The sequence below is a fragment of the Cariama cristata genome, unplaced genomic scaffold (assembly GCF_000690535.1).
Source record: "Cariama cristata isolate BGI_N322 unplaced genomic scaffold, ASM69053v1 scaffold33268, whole genome shotgun sequence".
Lineage (NCBI taxonomy): Eukaryota > Metazoa > Chordata > Aves > Cariamiformes > Cariamidae > Cariama > Cariama cristata.
The window spans coordinates 1-12,870 of record NW_009629947.1 but is presented as its reverse complement, the minus strand read 5'-3'; the positions used below and the strand labels follow the sequence as shown (position 1 = coordinate 12,870).

The window sequence follows — 12,870 nt, the reverse complement described above, 5'->3', positions numbered from 1 at the left end:
GTGGGAAAACAGGCAAAACAAACAAATTGCTTTTCTCAGCCCCTGGCTTGTAACTGAGTCCCTTGCCTGGCTTCTGAACGTCAGCATCTGGCACAGCTCCTTTCTCATACTCTGAGACCTTGGAGCCTGACTGGTCCTGCATGTTTGGCCCTCAGCTTTGACACCAACCCGTGAAATCCCCTGCCATGTGCTGGTTTCACACAGGACAAACAGTGGAGCTAAACTGACACAGCACAGGCCAGATGCGGTCAGCCTTTTATTCCTGCTTTCTTAATACAAGCAAAGTAAGTCTTAAAACACACTTCTTTATCAAGCCAGTCAGTCTCTCCTGCCCTAACTAGAGGTTTTTGGTTTCACGTACAAGGAAAAGCTGTCATCAAGATGCTTGCCAGCATGCAGCACCAAACAGAGGTTCTTAGATTTGCTTAATGGCCAGCGCTGGTGGTTCTTAAAAAGTGGTCTGGATGATTTCAGAAATGGCCTCCCTCCTCTGTGTGATAACATCCTCATCCGTAGCCCAAAGGGGCTTTCCCCCATCCTGCTACAGGGTTGATCCCACCTGGCTCAACAAAAGGCACAGAAAACATCTGCTAAACCCAACTGCAAGCTCAAGGCAAAGCAGGAAGCCAGGAAGGATTTCACGAAGGAGATGGACCACCACCTAAACCACCACCCTCAGTTATTTCATTCTCATTTGAAAGACAGCACCTTTCCAGAGGTAAAGACAAGATAGCTGTTGCTACTCTTCCGTGAAGTGAGCATCCATCCAGCACTTGAAATGCAAAACCAGTGCAGGATTGTGTTCCCTCTTGCCTTATAAACCCCCTGCCCCTCATTATTACTTACAAAGCGGAAGCCAACAAAGCCTGAATCACCATAAAAATGTATCTCTGATCTTATTAGAGGGAAAGCCATAAGGAGCTGGCAGGTTTCTGAGACACCTTGCTAACATGGTCAGGTTAGTCACCAGGTCAGTTACTGAACCAGTCCCACACTTTCCCATCACTATAAGTCACTGGAGAGGAGATGCTTAACCCTCCAGCCTTGAAAACATCTCGTGATAACCCTGAACATGCCAGAAATAGCAAAGAATCTCTCATTCAAACAGAATAAATGGTGCTCAGATACTTTTTCCTATATTATGACACACATGCTTCCTAAAAAAGTGAGGATTACAGTCCATAACTGTCAGTGGGACTTCAGGGCCCAAATCCCACAGCAGTGGATGAAAACTCTGGCCCCTGACCCAAGCCCTCGGATTTGACAGGAGCTTTGCACATAGAAAATGCCAAAGTGCAAAGCAAACCACAAGTCAATTTATTCTGTAGTGCTGCCAAGTGCATCTGTTTACTTTGGCATTTGCTGGCAAGAAGGGAGGGGACAGAGAGAGACCTGTTATGTTTATCTGCCTCATTTTGGATTCAGCCTGACTGAGCACAGTTTCAACAATCCATACCTAGTTTTAAGTGAACGGTACTACAGAGGGCAGGTTTAAAATTAGCAAACCAATGGCACACGTTTCCCTGACCTGTGAGTTGTATTCCACATGAATGCCACTCCGACATTACAAAGGTGAAGGATGCTCCACAGGAATATGATAGGACAGACTCTGGGGAAGTGTATTTGAAATGTGTTGTCGCTACATCCATGCTCAGTGCTCCACATCATTCTTCTTTTGAAGGCAAAGACAAACTTTCTATATACTTCTGAGGGACCAGGTGACCCAATACTTTTGAAAATCCCACTGCAATGCTCTAGGAGTCTTGTTTTTTTCTTTTGTTAGCCTATGCTCAGCTTCTTATTGATCTGAAAGAATTCAAGAGCAGATTCTGGCGCTTAAAATGTATGCTCCTGCATTAAAACCTACATGCACACTACCTCTACATACTGTTTTATTGAGGAAAAGTGGAGGTCTTGCACAGTAAGCAAGGGATTTTTACAGTCTCTCTTAACTGCAGTTGACTGTGCCTGTGCTCAAATGCAAGGCTGCAGACCTACAATCAGCATCTGCTTTGTTTTCAGTCTCTCTTATGTCACAGCTGATATCTTCTCTTGCTCCTGAAATAAACATAGGTATTGAAGGCTGCAATTAGATGATTCTGCTAGCCTGCATTACATTACTATTTACTCAGACGATCAACTAACTCTAATTAAAATTCTGAAATGTAAGTATCTTTTAGCAGGTGGTATCAGTGGAGGGAGAGCAGCACAGCTGAGCTCTCTGGAGTCTTACCGTGCACAAATCCCACAGTCTCAGTCCTTAAATGCACCAAACTTACTGGTAGAGATGAGGAAAGAGACCAAAAGAGCTCACACTGGGAGTCTTCTCTTGATTCCCAAAGTCTATTGCACTTAAATGCACATTTGGTAGGCCTAGAAATAAGGCCAGAGCGAGTCATTCTCATTCCCCAGCCCTACTCCGGGCTAGTCAGTGGCAGCCGTTAGTAAACAAATGCTTTGTATGTGTCAGCCTTGATACAAATAGCTCGTGTCTACCAGCTTATACAACGGGGCTCTGTGTGTGACAGCCCTCGGCTGCTGTCCGGGCAGGGCAATGCCAGCTAAAGGCATGAGAGGCACTAGCTTCCCTGGAAATGTGCCAGACGGCAGAGGTCATCAGTGACCAGTGCAGAAGGATGGAGGAAACCATGTTCAAAGAGCCCAGACCGGGGAGTTAAAGAAACGAGGGGGCTCCTAGGGGCCTAATCCTGGTAGGAAGCCTATGGCATCTCCTTCCTTAGGATCTGTGCAGATGTGCAGATCTGGAACGAACTGTTCCCTTCAGTGGATGTAGTCCATCTCCCAGCCCCACCTGAGGAGGTGCAGAGGGTCAGTGGCTCAGAATCACTGCCCCTCAGTCCGCCTCCTCAATGCAAAGCTTTGGCACCACGAGGTGACGAGCACTCATGCATAGCAGGATCTTATTCTAGTAGAGTAAACGAAGTTCACCAACTGTTTGGATGGGCAGGTCACCAGCCTCCCTCTAGCAGTACAACTATTCACAGCTGTTGAAGGCAATGCTGCGTTCAATTATTTGCACCATTTTTTCAACACAAAAGTGGCACTGAGAAAAAAACACTGCGGGCGGAAGGGGAGGGCGAATGCTACCTGAGAACCTAGTGCACTGCCTGTCCACCTCCACCTTCCTCAGGAAGGCAAACAGCCCACCACACTTTGCTATTTCTAGGCCCATGCATCTTGCAGAATCTAGCTCGTCTGTCCCCATTCTTCATCAGACTGTGGGCACCAGCCCCAGTCCAATGTTGCACTTTGTTGTGCTTGCCAGCCTCAATTTTGAGTATATTTAGTATCTTGCGGCCAAAAGCAGTGCTGGTCCCTAGGATGGGAACCATTAAGCTACACCTCCAGCGCCGTCTGCAATACCTTGTCTACGTTGGCTGTATCCCTCGACACCGCAGTCAGGGCAAAGCAGGGAATACTTTGGGGAAGCAAAAACCATCACCCCCTGGTTGGTTCTAGCATGTGACCTGGGTCTCAGGATGGAGTCACTGCATCAAGTGCTGGCTTGTTAAGCACGAATTACTGCCTCATGTCTTGCCGTTTCCTCTAACGTGACTGGGTGGGAAAGGACTTTATGCTTTCTCCTGTCATCAGACCAAAGCAACACATGACCAAGAGACCAATTACATCCTCTTTCAACTATTGAACTTGGGAAAGAGGAACTTGCAGGGACAGTTTCAGAATTGGGCATGCAGATTTACACCAAAACTGTATTTCAAGGCACATAGAAGATTCCTGTCATTGCCTTACTTATATCCCTGGCTTCTTATTTCAGGGAGGAGAAATACGTAAAATCAATGAAGATACCCCCATGCAACTCTGTGATACCAGATCTATAATCAAGCCTGTTCGGGTTGGGAAGACAAAACACTCCACCAGGAAACTGAGAGCTTCATTTTGAATTCAGTCATGTGATTTACACAAAGATCTAATAGCTTGTAGCTTTCAGGAAAGCATCATTTAAACAAAGGGGGCATGAACACCCATATTTAGAAACTCTATAAAGGTTTGGCCTAAGTCATCTGCTGAAGATTAAGAGTATCTTAACCTCCCAAGAATGAAATCCTTGCACTCAGTGACACATGAAGAAGTGTAAAAGAATATATAGCCAGGCTGGGGGTGAGAAAAGTGCTCGTCAAAAGAAAGCAAGCTCACTTAGAGACCTCTCTGACTTATTTTTGTTCTAATCCTCTACATGTCCTTGGCTCATGTGATACTTCATTTAGATAAACTTCAGACAAAGCTCAGCGAAATCCTTACTCAGAAACGCAGATTGTTATGCCTGGCATTGAATTCAAGGGAGTATTTAAGATGGTGTAAAATCTGTTATTTCTCTGAGCCTGGTGATGACATCAGTGACGTGGCTCTAAAGCCCCCTTCAACTATGACAAAAAACTTCATTTCACAATAAATAAACATCAGAGCTAGGCTAAGGGAATACACATGGGATGCTCCAGCTGAAAAAAACCCATTTGCCTGTAAAGCTTGCTGACATGGGTAACATGCTGTACGAAGGAGTGTAAAATGATACCACGCTCTACACCAGCTCCCTGCTGAGTGTCCTCTCAGAAGTGTTCTTTCATGGGAGCTAAAATCACATTTCTGATATTTTCTCAGAATCAAGTGTTTTCTATCTCCAGCTTAGAAGATTAAAGCTGTCAGCTACAAACACAGATGTCCTTTTTTTTTAATCACAAAACTCTAGCTTGTATTTGTTTTCTCAATGCTCTTCAGACTTTGGACTTGGACAAATTTCTGTGTTAAATGTTGTTCGAAAGTATTTCGATGTCTTTTACACGGCATTTTTCTATGGGCCTGACAATGTCAAAAATCTACATGGAAGTCAAAGCATAATGTCTCTAGGATGTTAGACAACCATGAGCGTCTATCATCAGTATGAATTTGCTGGAACATTTTATTTATGATTCAATTTCTAAGAGCTATTGGGTACTGCAATTTCAGTGAACCCCAAGATGAGCCTGAGACACTTAACATTTCACAGAGTTTAGCCAAATATATTATACTATGTTTTATGCTTTGGGGTCTCTGCTGCTCCCCATCACTGGCAAAATAACATAATAGAACAGAACAATGTCTTATTGTTTCACTCTGTTCCTGTATGGTACACTGATCCTGCCGCTCTGCTGCATGCAGAACTTCCACTGAAGAACAAAGGCATTTTTGGGGCATATCTCATTACATCTCTAAATAACAGAGAGGTTAAAATACTGTGCATAAGGAAATACTTAATTGAGCCAGATCTATAGATCTGCAACTCTGATCCCTTCCTACTGGGCTCCAAGAGGAGATTTTCACTGGTTCAATGTCTCTTTTTCCCTGCCTTGCACTGTCTTGTGTTTTCTCCCTCCTCCTTCAAATCCTTAGAAGGGATTTGATTCTAACCTGGGAGGCAGTAAAAAGCAGCAGGCACCAATCATGAAGTGGTATATGAAATGCAACTGTACCGACTAGGGAAAAGGAGAATGGAGAGCAACAAAATAGAAAACATGACTTGCGACGAGAGTGACTAATAAACTGAAAAAGCTGGCAAATAATGGCTCATGGGAAACAAATCTAGGGGGAAAAGGGATTTAGGGAAAGCTGTCATTCTTTCATATTACTGGCACAGTACACAAGTTCAGAGAAAGCACAGGAAATGCAGTAAGAGACTGGCCTGGGCAAGCGATAAGCTCTACCTCAAACCCAAGAAGGAATTCCAAGTCAGATTGCAATGGGTAAATAGGGAAGAATGGCATTAGACCTGTTAGATGTTTTGAATCAGCTAAGTGAGGATGAAATGCATTATAGTATGGAAAAATAGTAGAACAAACTCAGAATCACAACCTGTTTCCTTGAAAATTCATGGAAAACCAGTGTAGTTCCAAATAATCTATTCAATTTGCAGATGACATCCAGTTAGAAAACACTACAAAGATGTTGAAGGGCTTTAAATGGATTAAAAATGATCCTGACATGTTGGACAAAACCTGGAAAATAAGGGAGTGCAAGAACAGGGCTGAATGACTTCTTCCATGCAGAACTTCTCAGCTGCACAAATACCGAATGAAGAACAACTGGCTAGGCATGAGTTCAGTAAGGGAGGGATATAGGGATTTTCGTAGATTGTAAATGTCAGCAACGTCCCAGTTGTACAAAAAAAGGAAGCATTCTATTGTGAGAACAAAGACGAACATAAGATTCTGGGGGTGACATCTGTGTCCAGGTTTGGTTACTGTTCTTCAAGAAGGATGTAAACAAATTCAAAGGAAAACAGGGGGAGCTACAGGAATGATTACACACTTATGACCAACATGCCAAGACGGAGCAAACTGAGTTTCTAATACAGATAAGAGATAACTGAGGACATGCATAAGAAGCTCCAATTAAGTACAAGGATGATAAAAGGAAACACGAAATACTTTGCTTCCCATGTTTCTTTGGGACACGGTAAGCGAGCTCAGGGGGAGTGGACAGATTTAGGTTAAAAAACAGCAGCAATTTTCTAATGGAAAGGACAGTTAAATAATGAAATACATCATGCTGAAGGCTCTGGTTTATCCCTCTTTCAAGATCAGCTTACCTATTGATCAGCAAGTTGACGTCTTATGGCAGAAGGGTAAAACAGACCAGCACTTCTTGATTGTTAAGACAGAAAGCTTTTTTGAAGAAAATTCATGGACCCTCTTGTATTTTACAACTATTTTGGTGGCTGTGAAGAACAAAGCCCTTAAGATAGAGCTAAGCTTTACTGTCTTACAATACTTTGATTTTACTATTGGAATTATAAACATTTGAATTTGTAACTGGCGGGAGCTGGGAACCTGTGCCTGCTGACAGGCAGAAACATATTTGCCATCCATGTGCGTGTTAGAGGGGAGGAGGTTAAAAATAAATACATTCATGGATGACCTCCAGGACACCAGCAGCCTGCAGACACTAGCCCTAAACTGGACTCCTGACGTCCCTTTCAGCATATTGCCTTTAATTCTTTGGACACAAGGAAGGGCTCTGATGGTGCCTGGCTTTCCTTCACCATGATTGTAAGCCACGCAGACATACATGCTGATTCATTATGAGAAACAGCTTTTCCCCTCTCTTCACTGGCTGCCTACCAGATCTAAACGGCTGAGAAAGTAAACAAAGCAGGTCTGGATCTGGGGTATCCTCATTAGTAATCACTCTGAAGGCCAGTTCTGAGGACAGCACTCCCACCAGTTCTAATCTGCCTGCTCCTCTGCTCTCCCTACATTCTTCGGTGTCTTACTGCAGAAAGCAACTCCTGGGTCAGCTATCTTGGACAGAAGGTATGGAAAACATTGCTCTTCAAAAGCTAATAACAACTGAGAGAAACCATCTCTTCACTGTCTGGAAACAAAGAGCTTTTACTGTCAGACATACTCCTCATGTGCCATCCGCTGGCTACTGTGAAATGTTGCCCAGAGAAGAGCGGCAGCGGTCACAGCCGAGACCCTCGCAAGTAATGGGGGAAAAGGATGGCAGAGAGACAGTCAGGGTTACGGTTTCTTCCCGGAGCGGGATGCAGGTCCAATGTATATGAATACTTTGCCCTTCCTGTTTTTCTCCCTGGTTGGGTGGGGACCCAACGCAGAAAGTGTCAAGCAACTGCCAAGACAACCTCCATGGCAGCAGTCTTGAATTTTAGATTTTAACCTGGCTTCTAGGGAAAGGTACTTTATACTAAGCCTTGTGAGCTATGGTTAAGATATCTATGAGATGGTGGTGTTCCTTTTCCCATCTCCTTTTAGCTCTGCCTTTGGGCACATCTTCTCCCTGGGGACAGGAAGAAGAGATGAACAAAACACCTTACTTCTGTACTTGCTTCCACAGCTCCATCTATGCTTCCCCCTTCTCACTGTATTCCCTCCTTGCCTTCCTCCACTCTACTGTGCCTCCTCTTTTAGTACAGAGGTGTATTCCCAAGCAAATCTGACCATTTCCAGTTAAACTGTCTACTCCTTTGGCTGCAAAGAAAAAACTCACTAGCAAATGGCTGGGTTGGAAGACTTAACAAGAATAGTAGAGAGGACATAAGTCTTCTGTCTAGTATTCTTCACACTAAAAGAATCAATGGTGCTGAATATACCTTACGGATACTGCAAGGGGTAACTACCAAAGCACACTTATGCAACACTAGTACTTGGTATCTGCTCTAGGAAATATGACTAAAAGAGAGTTACTACACATTAGTCTATAGTTTTTAGGAATCATGCCATCCCAAAGTTGTTAAGAATAGATATGGTGCCTGGTACCTTGACCCTAAAACATGGAAAAAGCAAAATGTGGGTAAATCTTTAATGGATCTGAAAGAAACAGGCAATGGTGTTCACAATTTTATACCACCCATTCAGAAGGTACCGCAAGCACTGCGTGCCACTGACACTGAGCGCAGCGGAGTCGATGACTAGAGGGCATGCAGGTTATGGGAATGTGCCTCTGCACCACTTGCAGCCAGAATTAGAGGCATAATGTCTCTTACTGTTCACCTGACTGGTGACAATGACTGCTTGGTTTTTCTCTCTGTGACAGCAAGAATCCACAGTGTGAGGCCTGGTAATGAGCAAACACTGACAGCTCTTATTATGAGAAAGCTGCTACCTGCTTCCAACCTCACCTGTGACCTGTTCTCCTTTCCCTCCTCAACAGAGCTTCATAAAAGCACGACTGGGTTTTTTACACATGCTCAGGAAGAGCTCTCTGCAAACCTCCATAAAGCCTCCCCTGCCAAACTCTCATTCATGAGTTGTCCGTGGACCTTCCAGGGGCCCCGACAGTACAGCCACAAGGAATAACAGGGCTCCCTAATTTGTACTTCTTTTGTACTTGTTCATGTTTCCATTTTGATCTATTATAAAAGCAAAACTGGAAGAAGCACTGTACACACACAAGGCTTGTTTAAGAGCAGTACTCTCCAACATCCTTCATACGGCAACTGTGGATACCAGGGGACCAGGCACTGGCCAGGCTCTAAAGCGCTCCCTAAAGAGCATCCCCTCCTGCCACTGCCCGAGCCAGAGGAGTGGGACAGATGCCCCACGGCTCTGAGTCAGCAGGGCATTTCTCACTCCCTCTTCAGCTGCAGCTGAGATTCCCTGTCACCACACTAGATGGCACAGCTTACAGAATGAAATTCAGAAAGTTCATTTGAGACAGTGCACGCGGGCCAGGACTTCTGAATAACAGCTATGCCTGCAGAGTTGTTTTTAGAATTGTGATAGTAAATATCCACCCTACTGTTTCGGTTTTGAAATGTGAAAAGGTGGCAGGTTTGAGGCTCCTGATCTTAGGCCAGTCAGCTGGCTGGTAATTCTGCAAAGTCACAGGTAGCTTTTCAAAATACAGTCCAGCAACTGCTATCACATTTACTGAATCAACAAAGGTGCAATGAAGCCTCAGTGTTCACAGAACACTAACTTCCAAACTAATGCTACATCAGAAATGACTGCATGAACAAACTAAAATCCTGAATTAATTAGAAAGAGAATTGTGTCCCTGAGACTTTGAGAAACTGTCTCCTTGTCCCTTCGTTGTACTGTCACTTTGTTTGGTTCCAATGAAAGCTTTAAAAAAATACAAGACACATTTTGGAGCATTTCTGTTAATCTGCTTTGGAAATTCTCTTAGGAGGCAGAGGTCTCCCTGTTCTACAGGATGTGGGCATTTCAAGAATTCCTAGAGAGGAAGGGCTCCCAAAAACCAGGGGTAAGTTACCATCTGCAATGATCTGTGTGCTTGCTTCAGAACAGGAACCTCAGTCCTCGGCATCCTGTGAACTCTTGGGCCGTGATTCTTCCCACTTCTCTTCTGTACAGTATTTCTGCTTCTATCACTCGTTAAGTCATCGGTGACTCAGGAATTTCAGCCTTACTATTTGCCAAGAACCTTGTTTTAAAAAAAAGGAAATAGAAAATAAATTACAGACATCCTAAGAGGAGTTCCAAAGCACAAATTCGCTGCTACCTGCAGAGGGTATCATTGTTACAACCATGACTGAACAACCTAAAACTAGTTACATCCAGCATAAATCCACATTGCCTCTGAAAGGGGAAGGTCTGCCTTTCCTTTAGCCCCCCCATTCTTGTTTTTTCCCCTCTGTTGGCACAAGTATTTGTGTGGATGAAAAGAAACATTTTTTTTAATTTTCTGTGTTCATTTTCAGCTGGATCAGTTACCAAATCTGACCCACTTCAATGGCCACATGAAAGCAAAGGCCTGCACAAAACAGGCAGTGAGGACAGGGGAGCCAAGGGGTCAGATAACTCTCTTCTGTAACAGTGTGGACTTACGCTGGACTAAAGTGCAATCCTACCAGGAGGTTTGCAAATTATGAAGACTTTTCGGGTCCTGCCACCCACTGCAGCCACTGCAAGCAAATAATCATTGATAAAGCTGAACCCCTTGCTCACAAAAACCTCCCTCACCTCTGAACTGTGGCTGTTCCACAGCAGATTACAAGGATGGCCCTGGCCGAGGAGACCACAGCACTCAAATTGCATTTGCATCAGTGGATGCTGATGGCACGTGGAAGCAACTGGACAAAAATAGCACGTGCCCTCTGGGGGCTACGTAGGACTTGCCTGCAATCTGGAATCTGGGTTATAGAACTGCCCTTCCCTGCCCGGCTGTGCAGCAAGTTTGTCTCTGGTGGCACCTGGGTCCTTTGTGACTTCCTCTTTTTGTAATGATTCAACTGCATTTCTAGTAACAACAGTTACTGTCTGAGCACTCAAAACAATCTATGTGCTTTGCTTTAGTTTCTTCTGCAGATACTGGGTGAAAAAGTCTCGCAACAGAAGAGACTTGTATGAGCATGGAAGATGAACAGAACCAGAGGAGACCTTTGCTCTTTTCTGGCTCATTAAAGCAGCACCCTTTCATCACATGTGTTTTTATGTCTTCAAAATAAACTGTTCCTTAAGGATTTCTGTAATAGTAACTTCTAAGTTGTGTTTGTTTGGTGTCTGTTCCTTCCTAAGCTGTTTTATCAAATATATTTAAGAAAAGAAATACTGAGGTTAGCAGCCCCAAACACTACCTCTTCATCTGTGCTGAGGGCTAGCAGCAGGATGCTCTTTTAGTGTAATGATAGAATAACTGATTATTTTTGTCTGCTCTGCTTCAGGGAGATGACTAGGAATTTTGAATTGCAGTACACATGTACCACCTAAAGAACAGTAGTATGTAGGTGCCCTAACGGATAATCCCAGCCGAGCAAGGTGGTGTACAAATACAGAGCATGGGACTGTCTCTAATACAGAGCATGGGACTGCCAGAAAAAAGGAATACAAGTAAACTGTGAAAATATCTACTGCGCAAACAGTTTCAGTAGTTAGCACAACTCATTACAGTCAAGTGTCTGTTTTAAGTTCCAAGGCTAAGCTGCACCTTGAAGCATCAACAGTGGTAAAAGAGAGTGCACCCAAACCCACGTTGACTGAGAAAGTGCCCAGGCAGGTCCTAGCTTCTCAGCTCTTTTGTGTCACTGTATTATTGAGCAGAAGATCTGAGCAGTGCATGTTTAGCACATGCCTGAACGCATCCCACACATCAAAGTACTAAAATAGATATTTTTACTTAAGCAGAAGCTCAGCATTTTGTTGGAGGAGAACTTCAAAGAAGGTGTCTTAGCTACTGTGGTAAGTAAAGAAAGGAAAAATATTTAGATCATGAATTCTGTGTATTTGCACAGGCCATCGTATTCTGTATCAGCCAGGGAACTTCACTGCGAAGACTGCACACTTGTGCTTCTATAAATTCAAATGACATTTACTGTCCTGTTAAGCTGAAGTAGCACTGCTCTAAATGACAGTGAAAGATTAAGAAGTTCACCCACTGGAAATAGACTTACTGGGACATCCACTTAGCCATTCTCTTTTCTAATGAGATAGCGGATAAAATCTCATCAGTGGGCTTTAGAAATCAAGTAATGACAACACCTTTGTTCAGATAAAGAGAATGGATTTTAAAAAGGCAGCAGCCAAAACTGAATGGAACTGCCTCCCCTAACTCCTTCTCTGGTGTTAATTTTTGGTGTTAATAGTCTACACTGATAAACATTTTTAGTTTGTTACTCCAGAATTACCAATTCAAAACACGGAGTTGTAAGTTGCATTTATTAAATTTCTTGGGTTCCTAGTAAGATATATCTGTATAACCTTTTAATTTTGAAGTTTAATTTTTTGACATCATCACTTCAAGAGGAAAATTGGGTAGTAAAATGAAGGTAAATTAAAATAAACTTCAAATATCCTCTGTACTAACGAACTCTGAAGTCCTGGCAGTCCAAAAAAGCTTCTTGAGCATAATACGGAAGACAGGAGAGCAGGACAATGTTAAGAAATCCAATTGTAGTCATTAGACTATGATGCAGAAGTTACAAAATTAGTAGTGAATTCACCTCGCTTCTCAGGGATACCAGAGAAAGCCTGGTTTTTCATCAGGATAAGCATTAAAAGTACAAGCAAATCGGTCACCCTCAGCACACCCCTGTTAGAGCATATAAATCTAAGGCCACCAGTACTGCTAGAATTAAACTTCATAAACTTCTGCAGTTATTATAGCTCCAATGCTTGCTTTCATGCCAAAATAGGAAAGAACCTCAAGCATTCGGTCCTGAACTTTTGCATGACATCTCCCTTCATTTTTGCATTGTCTGTGGTTTAAAACACTTGCGGCGCGGCTACCTTGCGCAGAGTGCCTACCTATAGAAACAAAATGAGGAAAGAGAAGGAAAAAAAAGGGGAGTGATGGCAAGGGGCGGCGCGGGGGGGGAGGAAGCAAGCCTTTCAACTTTTTCTCACCTAACTTCGGACCTTTTTTATTCCGGCCGGC

At 43.5% G+C, this 12,870-nt stretch overlaps 1 protein-coding gene across 1 annotated transcript; it reads left to right on the top strand.

Annotated features, from left to right (window-relative positions):
- Window positions 1–8,243: 8,243 nt before the first annotated feature.
- On the top strand, window positions 8,244–10,354 carry LOC104165676 (protein FAM47E-like; the record flags this gene model as incomplete). Its single annotated transcript, XM_009705369.1, has 3 exons — window positions 8,244–8,393; window positions 9,664–9,741; window positions 10,199–10,354. Coding segments are annotated over 3 exons (384 nt in total), but the record flags the coding sequence as incomplete, so codon positions are not given.
- Window positions 10,355–12,870: the final 2,516 nt, after the last annotated feature.